Below are 13,904 nucleotides of genomic sequence, written 5' to 3' on the forward strand. Positions count from 1 at the left end.
AATGAGTTTCCTTTTTATTTTGCTGCTTCAGTGGCATATTTTAAAGACCCTTTGAAAAAAGCCACATTAAAAACCCCACCAAATGCCACAACATGCAAAATTGGATATTGGTTTATTCCAAAACTGCTGATCAGGAAGAGTGGCTCTTCAACACAAAATGTTGCAGTCACTTTATTTAAATGAGTTTGAATTTGCATTGTGATGTGCCATTCTGATTTAGAAAAAAAAAATTAGATTTTCAGATCAAATTGACCCAGCCAGTGAAGCATTAAGAAACTGGCAGGTTTAGTCTGAAAGCCTCATGTTATATCAAACCTGCAGCCGGTGGAAGTCACAGAGCAGCAGTGAGAAAACAACTTTTTTCGCTGAAATCTTTCTCTTGTTACTGCGTAAGATTTTTTGTTCTCACATATTTTCTCCTTCTCCCCTTAGGAGAACGCCCTTTCCAGTGCAATCAGTGTGGGGCCTCTTTTACCCAGAAAGGCAACCTTCTGCGCCACATAAAGTTGCACTCAGGTGAAAAGCCCTTCAAATGTCACTTGTGTAACTATGCCTGCCGACGCAGGGATGCCCTCACAGGCCACCTGAGGACTCACTCAGGTAAGTGAAGGTGCGGGACCACTCAGGGGCACCGAAGAGGTGGGGGCTTTGATGGCCACCAAGCCTGAGAGGTCTTCTCACCCTGGGAAGGCGAGTAGTCTCATGGCAGTGTTAACCAAGCTGTGAACTGGCTACAGTGTTTTAGCAGCAAAGAAATGACTAATCTCTGCTTGCACTCATGATCCTTCAGCTGAGCTGATCTTTTTCCCATACTTCTTGGCCAATTAGAAGTTTCTGTATTAGGGTTTCATCTTACAAGCCTTGTGTGAGTAATTCATTTCATGGAACTACCAACATGAATGAAAGCTGTTGAATGCTTTAAGGCTTAGATGTCATTTATCTGCATACAGAGATAACACAGAGTCTAAGCACAGTAGGTTTTAAGTCATGAAGTCTCAAAAACCTTCAGTCTGGTAGTCATTCTCAGTGTAAGGCGTGAATACCACCTACAGCATTTAGCAGCAGTAATTTGTTGCATCTGGTTATTACAAGTACATTGAAAGAGAATAGTGGGGACAAGTGAGAGGGAGGGAGAGAGAAAGATAAGAATATTCCAAAAATGAGGATTCTGCTAGAGGTTTTCTGCATTTTCCCTCAATAGTAATATAGAGATATGAATGAATATTTTTGAATAGTTGCATTTTTCCAATGCCATTGATCTCATTGATTTACAAAAGCCCTAGTCACATTCCTTCTGTGAAGAAAAAACAATTTAGCAACTTTATAAAGTACCTTAAAAAGCAGAGTGTAGTCTCACCAAGTTTCACAAGCTAAGCTGGAAATACAGATTGAATACGACACCTCCGAGACAAATTGCTGGAACTGACACTGGTAACTTTACTTGTGAAAGGTGACTTTGGGACAGTTGCTTTGACTAGTAGAAGGAGGCTCTCAAAGGGACATTTTTGTGTTGTACAGAACTAAGGAAATTCTTCTAACACACATTAAATGATAAGAACCCTAGGGTTGGTCCCACGTATCCAAAATAAATTCATGTTTAAAATTCTATTTTTCCTCTCTCCCCCTTACTGATTTTAGTGGCTGTGGAATTTAAACCATGATTTTTCATACATACGTGAAACTACACCTCAACACTTTCAGCAAATGCTTAGGATTCCATAGCTAAAAGAAAATGCATAAAATATAGATTTGGATTGGTTCCTTTTAATTAGAAAATTGACACCAAGACATTATAAAATGAGTTAGATGCCTGAGTCTGATATTCACCTGAGAATTTGTAAATAAAATTCAAAAGTTCAGCTGTATAACCACCTAAAATTGTTAAATCACTTATGAGGTGACAGTCTTTTCACACTAAGACAGGAAATTCAGGTCCAGAAGTCCATGAAACCCAACTATCATTGTGAAATTCCTGGAACTTCCTAGATCTGCATTGGTGTAAAACAACACTTTTTGTCATGTCCTTTCTCTTGAATTTCCAGAAGCAGAGAGCAAGGAAACACGTGAAATCTAACAATCTACCAATCATTGTCCTAAAAGAGTTGAGCTGATTCTTGTTACAGCAGAATTAATATACAGTCATGGGCAGGTACAAAAACAGACCTATGAACAGGTCTTCCTTGTTCACAGTCTTCGTGGGAGCTAGGCTTTAGGATAACTTTACTCAGATCTTTGAAGGTGTCTCAGTTTCTAGCTTGCATAGATGTCATTTTGGAAGATTTAGTGTTACAGTCCTTATCTGATGTGAATCATCTGAAATAAGTTTGCAGCACCCACAGAATTGGCTTGTTGATGCAAAGATATACAATTAGTTTTCCATTATTTTCTAAAAATTGACAAAATCTTTCTTCAATTCACCTCGTGGGTTTCTTTTGGGGTGTTTTTTTTTTGTTTGTTTTTGTTCTTACCAGTATTAACATGCTGTTGAATACCTCATCTGAACTTTTCAATTAATTTTATTTTCTCCAGTTGGCAAACCCCATAAGTGTGGATACTGTGGTCGCAGCTATAAGCAGCGCAGCTCTTTGGAAGAACATAAAGAACGCTGTCATAACTACCTTCAAACCATGAGTATCTCAAGCAACCTTTATTCAGGTAATAAAAGCATCCATTTGAGGGTTAGCAGTGTACTGTCGCATACTCAGAAAAAGGAGTTTAAAAGGAACAGTAGTACCATTTGTGGCATCTTTTCTTTGTCGGAGAGGCAGAATGTTACACATACACCCAAGCACTACCATATTTATAATATTGCATTCGAATTTATTCTATATTTGATAAATATTTGGCTTTTGTCTTATTTTGTTTAGCTCAAAAAAAAAAAAAAAGCCAAAGTGAAAGTCAGATACATATTAAGACATTTGCAAGACCTAGAACATTCCAATTCACTATCTCAAGACCAAAATGTAACTACATCATCTCAACACTTCTTCCTTTTGCTTGGAGACCTATATCACAGTACATCTGTGGGTGTGTTCTTAATAATGAGTTAGTTAATATCAATGGTTTAGGTAGGACTGGAGGACCTCCTGCAGCATTTCTTATCTCCTGCCATTCCCAGGATCTTAATGGGCTCTCTTGATGACTGGGACCAATGCATATGGCAAGAATGAGCTATCTGTCTTTCATTTCAGTCTTCCAAACAAGAGGACAACTAGCCAGAGGGATTTAACTTAGCCAATCTTACTAAGTCCAGAAAGGGTAAGAATGTGTTGACAGCCTACATCAACGCCTTCCCATGTCCCACCAGTTTTAATAGGAACTGTTGCTCTTCTTTGAGAAACTGGTCTTATGTGGAATGTAAAGGCCATCTCTTGAAGAATATAGAATCTAAAACTATGCCCAGAAATACAGCAAGCAAGCATATGTTGGGGCTTATATTTTTTTTTTTTTTTTTTTTTTTTTTAACAAAGATCATTAGGATCTGTATGGGATTGTTTGCAGAAAGTACCCACACATAATTTTAGCTAATTCTAAGATCTAGCATCTGAGCTTCAGGTTATAGCTCATTGAGTAAGTTTCTTGCACACCTTTTGATCCTGTCAGTATATATTATTCAGTTTGTCAAATGACAAAGTGGAAGGTTCTCTCTGGCCCATTTTCAATGGTGCCTCATATTACATCTGGACAGAACCTGAATATGTTTTTACATGCCATCAAATAATGTAAAGTATATGCACATAATGGTAACTGGCATAATGTGACTGGCAACTGTCTGGCAGACAGTGTGTGAGAGCAGTGCCTCTTCTAATTTTATTGAGGGGATGGAGAAAGTATAAATAAAGAAAAGCTCAAAGTAATATGATCCTTATGGGTCCCTTCCAACTCAGGATATTCTATGTTTCTTTGTAATATACATACAGTAGGCAGCAATACTTATTCCTCAAAAAGGTGATCGGATTTAGAAGCAAATATTCTGTCTTGGAATTCAACTTTTCAAGTGTCTGGCACTGGATTTGAAATGCCTGCATGCAACACATGAAAATCAGCATGAATTAGTAGCTGAACTACTTCTAAAGACTTACTTAGTAAGCAGAAATGTCCATATGAAATTAATGTCAGTAATCAGAAACTATAATTAGAAATATTATAGTTTTAGAGATAGAACTTTGTTTATAGCAAATCATGACAGAAAAGAGTTTACAGTAATTTAGGATTGAATGTCTAGTATCTGATAGGGGTGAAAACCTGGGATATTGATGAATGCTTTGGAAGAATTACCTTCCTAGCATATACTGAAAACATCACATAAATCCACATTGGATATAATAGGAGTGATTTTGCAATTTAGGAAAAAAAAATACAGGATTAACTTCTGGGTTTAGCCCTTGTATTCTGCCCAAGATTTCACTCTTAAAAATAAAATTTTAAATATTACTACGCAGTTAATAAATCAATCCTTTATTTTTCTAAAAATAAATCTTGCCCACTTTTATTTTTTTCCAGTATATTGCATTGTAACAATCTTTTTTTTTTTCACTGCAAACAGGGTAGTTCTGGGTATACATACCAACATACCATTTTGCAATGTTTACATTATTTCCCATATAAACTCAAAGATGAAAATGTGCAATGAAACAGTTCAGAATGAGTGAGCGTCCTTCTGGATTTTTTCTTATATTTCTTCTTATATCTAGAAAATGAAGTAATTATACTGCCACTATTCTTACGATATGTCAGGGTGTGATACAGAGCTATGAAGGCCTTTCTTTTTCCAGACTCAGAAAAGTTGGTACAAATATTTTCTAGGGCATCTGATTTGACATTCTGCTACAGCAGGTTGACTTTTTACAGTATTTTTAAAATACCTCATGCAGAATAAATTAAAAAAATAAATTGGTTGAAAGGAACTAAACTGGTAAAAGGTTTCCATCAGCTTGTAAATCTAACAAATGTAGTTGGGAAAGTACTTATAGAAGGGAAAGATCCAGCAGATAAGAGTAAGAAGGGAAACAAGAGATTGTATTCATATTTTATTTTTTGATTGCTTTCTTTAAGAGAAGGAGATTCAGCATGAAATTAGGAACCTGTTGAAATTAATGGAAAAAATCTTTAGAGATCAGTGTCCATGTGAAGCTCTTCTCTTGGAGGTATTCATTGGAGTTTTGCATTTTACTTGAGTGGAAGTGTGCTGAAGTCCTATCAGGCCTATGTAAAATCATGGAATCACAGAATTGTTTGGGTTAAAAAACATCTAGTTCCAACCCCCCTGCCATGGGCAGGGACACCTCCCACCAGACCAGGTTGCCCAAAGCCCCATCCAGCCTGGCCTTGAGCACTTCTGGAGATGGGGCATCCACAGCTTCTCTGGGCAATCTGTGCCAGTGCCCCACTAACCTCTGAGTAAAGAATTTCTTCTGAATATTCAATCTAAATCTCCCCTCTTTTAGTTTAAAGACATTTTCCCTTGTCCTGTCCATCCACTCCCTGACAAAGACTCCTTCCCCAGCCTTCCTGTAGGCCTCCTTTAGAGAGTGCTTCCAATACCTAAGGTTTCCCCTCTGCGCCTTTTCATCTCCAGGCTTAACAACCCCAAGTTCCTCAGCCTGTCTCCATAGGAGAGGTGCTCCAGCCCTCTGATCATCTTTGCGGCCCTCCTCTGTATGCACTCCGACAGGTCCATGTCCTTCTTGAGATGGGACCCCCAGAGCTGAAAGCAGTGCTCCAGGTGGGGTCTTAGGAGAGTGGAGTAGAGGGGGAGAATCATGTCCCTCGACCTGCTGGCCATACTTCTTTTGATGCAGCCTGGGATACAGCTGGAAAACCATATATAACAGAGAAAAAATAGTTTATGAAGCTTAAAAAGGGTCAATTACAGCTCTTGAATCATCTGTGGATTTTGACTTGGAAACACAATTTTTGTTTTTTGTGTTGTTTTTTTTTTTTCTTTTTTCAGTTCATAAACAAAGAATTACAGAAAGTTAACAGGTTGGTTGCAAATGTCAGAAGGGTCAGTTGCAAAGGCTGCAAATTAGTATTTGATTTAACTTGTCCAAGTTTATATATATTAACAATTTTAAAAGTTGTAATATTGAAAGTTTGAATGAAGTTGAAGATATAATTTACCCTCTTTTGAACTATGAGAAATGAACCATTGTAACGTCCTAAACAGATATTTCTCAATCCTTTCACTTTTATAACTAGAAATCCAATCTCCTGTTTCACTGCTAAACTATCTGCTTTAAACATTCTTGGTAAGTCTCTTCCTAAGTAGTAACTGGAAGCCTTAGCCAGTGCAAGATGCTAGCACATGGTTATTCAGTGTTGATGAGATAGCTTCAATGTCCTTTACTATCCTGCACCCTCATGACCAAATGCTGTTAATTCACATCTTGTGTCAGTCACAGGCTTTTGCATCTTCATGAGCTGGGGCATCATTACATCTGACTCCCTGTCATGGCAGCAGTGAATCAAGAGCCAGCCGTGTGCTCTTCTGCTTGGTAATGTGAGCCATTGCTGTCTGGGGCACTTCTCCTGCTCTTTCCAGTTATCCACCAGGGCCTGATGTTTAAATCTTTCAGGAGCAATGAAACTTCTGCAGTTTTTGCTTTTATGGCAGTTCTATATCATCGAAATAATATTGCACAGGACCTGCATTTTCCCAACTACTAGGAAACAGACAAGTACCAGACTAATGGTTCTGGGAACCTTTCTCACAGCTAAATGGAATAAATCCATAATAAATTCTCAGCAAGCACAGAAGGCAAAATGTAGCAAAGTGCCTCACCTAGTTGAAATAGTGTGTGGAATCTAAGTCTAAAAACCACGTTTTGCTTCTCCCTTTTATAGTAACTCACAAGTTCAGGAACAATATAAATATCCTAGTAGCACGTAAAAATAAAATTAACTGCTTTCCCACCTTTCTCTGAAAAAAAAAAAAAAAAAAAAAGTGCTGTGAAAAAAAAGTGCTGCAGGACAAAAAAGTGCTGCAGGACAAAAAAGTTTCTGCAGGAAAATACTGAAGTGAAATGTAGTGAAACAGTCTCCCTGCTCTAGAGCCTCACAGCCAAGTTCCTTTCTAATTCTACAGTGTCTTAGCAGCTGCAGAAAGTTATAAAACAGGTTTGAGTATCAGAAATCAGCGCTCCACTACAGATGTGACTTTAGCAATTTAGCTGAAATTGTGATTTAAAGTCGAAAATTGCATTGAGGAAATATGGCAATATTTACTAGTGGGAAAAAAAAAAAAAAAAAAAAAAAAAAAAAAAAAAAGTAGGGGAAAAGATAGGGGGCGTGGTGATGTAACTTGCAACTACATTTTCCACTACTGGAGCTGAGAAGTTTGTCCATTGTTCCTGCTAAAGAAGTGGTAATCACGTAGGCTGTTCGACTGTGAGAGGTGGGGGTGACAGCGGGAGGGCGAAAAGACGAGCTGCTTCACGTCCAGTATAACGTCAGAGCCTCACAGAGCAGTGCAGAGTGGCTGTATATCAAGGGCAGAGTGATTGTGCTACATACAGACAGATGCCTTGCAGTTGCAGTCTCGTTTCTGTATCCTGAACAAGGGAAACATGAACATGTATATAGAGGTTAATCAGCGCAAGGGACTTTGTTACAGTCAGAACTGACCTGTGTCTGCAGTGGTGAGCTCCGTGTTCGAACTGGTTGAGAGCTGGAAGACATTAGCTAAGAAACTTTAACCTGAAGACGATGGTTCCATTAACATGGAACAAGCGTGCCTAACCCTTCTGATGTCATTTGATTTCAGTCATAAAAGAGGAAACTAACCAGAGTGAAATGGCTGAAGACCTGTGCAAGATAGGGTCAGAAAGATCCCTCGTGCTGGATAGACTAGCAAGTAACGTCGCCAAACGTAAGAGCTCTATGCCTCAGAAATTTGTTGGTAAGAGTTAAACGTTTGCTGTCTCCTAAAAAATGAAACAAAACAAAAACCCCAACAAAACTCACAGGATTTTTATTTTTGCTTTATGATTTTAATTGTTTAACTAAATTAGCAATATTTACTTCTATAGAAGCAGATACAGCAATGTGTTGGGGAAGAAAAAGCCAGCCAAGCTGGCTATACACTATACATTTCTGCAAGTTTAAATTCCCATATCTGGAGATCTATTTTAAGTCTTTCTTTTTTTAATGATTATGAGCCAGATCTTTACAAGATCTACCCAGGTTCCTGAGGTTGCCTTAAGAACCTGAAAACAGCTTTATGAATGTCTTCTGTTGGGGAAGTATTTGACCACAATTTCAGGATTATTTTATTATCTTATTAGATGAGATCCAGATCTGGGCATGCTGGTATATGTGAATTCATTTATGAATAGTTGAGCATAGCCTGGATAACGCTCTTCACCCCTTCACAAAGTCTGTATATTTCTACAGCCCAAAATGATTGTGGAAATAAATGTACATAGTTTTGAGAATAATATCTAAATGAAAATAACGTTGGGTAAATTCTAAGTATAGTGCAAAAAAATCATGGCTGTTTGCACCTAGTAGACATATTTTTTGTCTTAACAATGAAAAAACAGAGGCTACACCTATTTTATTCTGCTTGTTAAGCCTTCTGCTAAATGATGGTTAGATCAGTTCTGTAGCAGTCAGACACAGACAATATTTTATCAGCTATATTGAATTAGTCTTAAATGAGTAATAACGTGAAATTTGATGATAGCATATACTCATATCTACTCAGATTCTTTTATAATTCTCTGTACATTCATTTATAATTATTCTATAAGAGACAGAGAAAATTGAAGTCTTTATAAAAACACACATTATAAAGGTCTTCAGTCAAAAGTCAAGGCAAAACTAGACCAGTTTATGTGACAGAAATTGCAAATAAACATTCTTCAGTGAGGACACAAGAATGAACAGAAAATTAGTATTTTTGAGACAAGGGAAGGAGAATCTCAGCTACAGCTGGAACAAAAAGTTTGCAGTCAAAGTCCAAGATTGTGTTCAAGTCCCAAAGCAAAAATTGCAGGAGGTCGTCAAGGATAAAAAATGCTTACGCTCAGAAAATGAAGGACAAAATTTGTAGTAGAGTTAGTTACTAAAAAATATAGCCACCATGTGAGGCAAACCAGATTCCTTTAGACTCCCCGGTAACTGACTGTATTAGGCAAATATATTAATTCTATGAAAGCTCCAGGAAGACCATAAGGGTTAAAATCTAAAAGGTATTAGCAAGCATCTTACATGCAATTTAACTGTGGGTGTGGACAAGCTTTTTCATTCTCTTTTTTTCTCTTCACCCTGAGAAATGGTAAAGGCAGCCAGTTTAACTATGAGTATTAAGAGAGCAGAGTTTTCTGTCAGTTAGTTATTCAGGGTGCAATGTAGGAAGACAGTGTACTGACAGGAGATATTTATGGAAAATTGATAACCTTCAAAAGTATAAACTTTTCTGGCTGGGAAATGCCCTCAAATCCTTTCCTTTCCCATTCTTACCTGCTGCCTCATGTAATAGGTAAATTCCTGATTAACACGAGGTCAGGGCTGGTCAGGAGACCTTTGTGTAATAAAACATATTTATTGTTCCTGTAGATTACTGTGTCATCCCAATCCCCATGCCGAATTACAGGAGAAGGAGCAAATGGCATCCTTTGCATAAGAGAATGATTGTCTGCCGCTTCCCTTGTTGTTCTCACAGCTAAATCCATTATCTATCCAAAGTGAGATTGTTCACCAAATTAAGCCAGTTATCTGTAAAATTCTTTGACAGCAAAAGTGTTCACGATGCCCTCTATGTATTCCAAACTGGAATAGTTCCCAGACCTGAAAACAGAACTGGGCCTTCCAAACTAGAGAGTGGGAACGACAGGTGAGATTGACACATGTTTATCACATTAAAACAATAGGCGGCAAAGAAAACTGAGTGGTAAAAAAATAAAATAAAATGTCCACATGCACTGAGTGCATTTGTGTTACTGTTTAAGTACTTGCTGCAGAACTCTGAACAGTGCAAAGCTTGAAGTGCATCAAACCATTAGTAGTTTAATTTACTTATGCTCTAATAACCACAGAAATGAGCTATTATTTTTAATGAATGCAAGTATTATCGGCTTTGCCCAGATGTAGAAATGATACCTGCCTACCTCAAGTTTGTGTATTTTCAGACAGTTCTGTGTGGAAGCAAATTTTTCTTTTGAGTATTTGATCCTTTCAGTCCAAGTACCAGCTAGTTATGCTACATAAAGCAAATACTACCCAAGAAATGGCTATTAAAATTATGGTTTCCAGATGCCCAAAATTTTGTGTATAATGAAAACCAGTCCAAATTTTCAGTGATATACAGTGTCCATTGAATACAAATGATCTTGACCTCATTTTTTCCCCTGTGAGTCAAGGGTATATGTTCTTATTAGGAGAGTTTTTCTGTATATCAATCAAGAGTCTTTCACAACTCCTATTTTGAATCTTGAGCCTCAAACTCTGCCTGAAAACTATACCACTAGAATGAGTAAATCTGAAAAAAACATATATGCACCACAGTAGTGGGGAAACGAGGAAGCAGAAGCTTGTGCAGTACAGTTAGAAAGTGCCCATACTCTGCATCCCTTATTGAAACTTATGCAGTGCCAGGAGTGTTTCTTTCTCTGCTTGCAGAGCATGGACAAACTGGTATGGAACTGCACCTCATGGGAAAGGCAGACAGTAGGACTTTCTATACTTGAGGCCTGTCATTGCAATAGGTCATGCCAGAAGTTTTCTAGTCTGTGGTTTTGCTCTTCACTGGCTTTGAATGTTCAATTTGAGTAGAAACTGGGTGGGAAATCATTGAGGAATTAATTTGGGGAACTTCTGGTAATTTTTCCATGCTCCTATTAGCATTTATTAGGCAAATGAAGATACATTTTATCGTGTCATTTATATATTGGGGTCTTCAAGGAAAAGGACAGGGGAATCTTCTAAGGTCTGCAATTAAATGTCAGGTTGACTAGGAAATGGTGACAGCACTACAGACTTCATAGAGATGTTTGTGGCTCTCATTGCATTTCCAAAGATTTCCTGCAGAGCTAGGAAAGCTATCCAGATGGTACATGATGTGGTACTGGTAGTCCCTAGGAATATATTGGGATTTTTCATCCTTTTTTATCTGTGCAGATTTGTTAGGGGCCTAATAACGTTGATGGTTTACAAACACCATTTGAGAATACTGTTCAGGTTCATAAAATCAGTGTCTGTGCCTTTAAATAGTTTCTCCCACTTATTAACTTTTACCTTCTATGTTTTTCTTAATCCTTTCTGTCCGGAAATTTTCAATCATAGAATCATAGTATATCATAGAATATCCCAAGTTGGAAGGGACCCACCAGGATCACCAAGTCCAACTCCCAGCACCACACAGGTCTACCCAAAAATTCAGACCATATTTTGAGAAATTATAGTGACGTTCAACATTCAATATGCGGGGATCCAGCCAGAGATATATTAGTGCAATCTGATTTTAAGAAATAAAGAGTACCCCTTAGCTTTGGCATTGCAAATCAGAGTCAAGGTTAGAAGCAGTAAGAATCTTGCTCTGTGCATGCCTTTCTACCTGATAGGAAAAATATATGGTTCTTCCCTGCTCTTGTAGGTTATAATGTTTTTGACACAAAATTTCTAAGAGCATGTGAACCTTCTCAGAAAGTGTCTAATGTATGGCTTGTTTAAAAAACAATGCGTGGGAGGAAGGTTGCAATATGGAAAGTTAAGTTTTTGTTGGTTTCTTTCAGAAATTACATATGACCACGTTAGTGATATGGGTTAGTTGTAAGAAACCGAAAGTTTAAAACTAAAACATTGTAATTACAATTAAAAAAGTGTAATGTTTTAGGGAAAAATTGGTAATGTGTTTCATTCTCTGAAGTATAAAGCCCAGGCTCCCTGTAACTGTGCTGGTACACTAGCCACAAAGGTATGCCCCAGTTCACTGCAGCAGTCAGATGAGGGAGTTCAGTTAGACAGGATAAGGCAAGGATGAAGCACTCAATCTGTAGCTTCCACAGGTCCCCACAGAATTATTTTAAAAAATCTGTTTTCTTCCATTTTGGTTTTCCAAAGAGCTCAGATTATTTTTCAGGTTAAAAGAGCACCAAGCTACCAGTTTTCTGACCAGCTATATTAGAGATCTGTGAATACCACAGGTGAATTTCACATGTGGATTTGATCAGTTCTTTTCTGTTGTTTGATTAGTCCATGGTAATCATCTCCTTAATTATGTAGGAATGAATGGTCTAACTCCTGACTGTTTTCCACCGCAGGTGAGAAATGCCTGTCTGATCTTCCATATGATGCCACCACCAACTATGAGAAGGAGAATGAGATAATGCAGACGCACGTCATAGACCAGGCCATTAACAATGCCATCAGCTACCTGGGGGCAGAGTCCTTGCGCCCCCTCGTCCAGACACCGCCAGGTGGCTCTGAAGTGGTGCCCGTCATCAGCCCCATGTATCAGCTCCACAAACCTCTCGGGGACAATCAGGCTCGCTCCAACCACACAGCTCAGGACAGCGCAGTGGAAAACTTGTTGCTGCTTTCCAAAGCCAAATCTGTCTCCTCTGAACGGGATGCCTCTCCCAGCAACAGCTGCCAAGACTCAACAGATACCGAGAGCAATAACGAGGAACGCAGTGGTTTAATTTACCTGACAAATCACATAGGTCCCCATGCAAGAAATGGCATATCCATAAAAGAAGAAAGCAGGCAATATGACGTCTTGAGGGCAGGTACTGACAATTCCCAGGATGCTTTCAAAGTGATCAGCAGCAATGGGGAGCAAGTGAAAGTTTACAAGTGTGAACACTGTCGAGTCCTTTTCTTGGATCATGTGATGTACACAATCCATATGGGCTGCCACGGGTTCCGCGATCCTTTCGAGTGCAACATGTGTGGCTACCACAGCCAGGACAGGTATGAATTCTCTTCCCACATAACTCGAGGGGAGCACCGTTTCCACATGAGTTAAAACTCCTCCGGCACGGATCCAGCCTCAACAGCTGCATTACTGGAGCTGCACGAGCAACAACAGCAGCAAAGCACAAGTCTACTGGACAGCAAAAGGAACAAGAAAATCCAAAATCCAGAGATCTTCTCCCACAAGAAAAGAGTTTTCTTTTGGTAGCATGCATTGCAACTCAGTTTTCTAAAGTGAATATTAAAGTTTTTACTGAAAGTATTTGATCACCAAAAACCTTTAGTAATGTAAGTAGGAGCTTTTGTAGTCAGATAGCTGAAAGCCCTTCCCTTAAGTGATGCTTCTTGCAAACCTCCCTTGCCAAAACTGTTAACCATGCGCAGAATGCACAACAGTGATGAGAACATGATAGACAGGAATGGCCTAGCTTGCTCTCTTAACACCCTGAGCATAGGGCTCTTCCACCAGATGCATATTTTTTGACTTTCTGGTATTATTTGACTCATTTGGGAAGAATTTAAACTCAACTAAAGATTGTAGGGGCCCATCGCAGATGACTTCACAGACAGCTGGGGTGGGACTGGAACCCAGCCAGAGGGTCCAGGGTTACTTTGGCAGTAATATGTAGAGTATTTCCACGTGCAAGGGTGCTTCTGGGATTGACATCATGGCATGCCTTGTTTGTGTCTCTAGGCAAGTGAGCAGGTGTGTGACAGATACGAGGCACACCCCTGTAATATACTCTGTGAAGTACGGATTGCATTTAATGTATAGAAAAGAGTATCGATGGCTCTTCTTTAAATAAATGTTTTCTCTCCCTATCCAATAAAACCCCACTTTTCATTAAGAAACCCCTCCTCTTGCTGCATAAACAAGTTACAGTGTATTTAATTTTTCTTTCTCTTTTAAGTTTTAGTTAGTTAGAGAAGTATGATGTACAGTTGAGAAAAGCACTAGCTAGAAATATGTGTGGCAAAAGTCTCCT

The 13,904-nt window shown here is 38.6% G+C and overlaps 1 protein-coding gene across 1 annotated transcript in view; it reads left to right on the forward strand.

Annotated features, from left to right (window-relative positions):
* IKZF1 (IKAROS family zinc finger 1) overlaps positions 1–13,288 on the forward strand; it is a 69,386-nt gene extending 56,098 nt beyond the window's left edge. The window contains exons 5-8 of the mRNA XM_032182038.1: positions 433–600; positions 2,530–2,655; positions 7,766–7,900; positions 12,264–13,288. Of these exons, the coding sequence (XP_032037929.1) occupies positions 433–600; positions 2,530–2,655; positions 7,766–7,900; positions 12,264–12,970 (1,136 nt within the window). The 3' untranslated portion in view covers positions 12,971–13,288. The remainder of the gene's footprint in view (positions 1–432; positions 601–2,529; positions 2,656–7,765; positions 7,901–12,263) is intronic.
* The last annotated feature ends 616 nt before the right edge of the window (positions 13,289–13,904 follow it).

The sequence above is a fragment of the Aythya fuligula genome, chromosome 2 (assembly GCF_009819795.1).
Source record: "Aythya fuligula isolate bAytFul2 chromosome 2, bAytFul2.pri, whole genome shotgun sequence".
Classification (NCBI taxonomy): Eukaryota; Metazoa; Chordata; class Aves; order Anseriformes; family Anatidae; genus Aythya; species Aythya fuligula.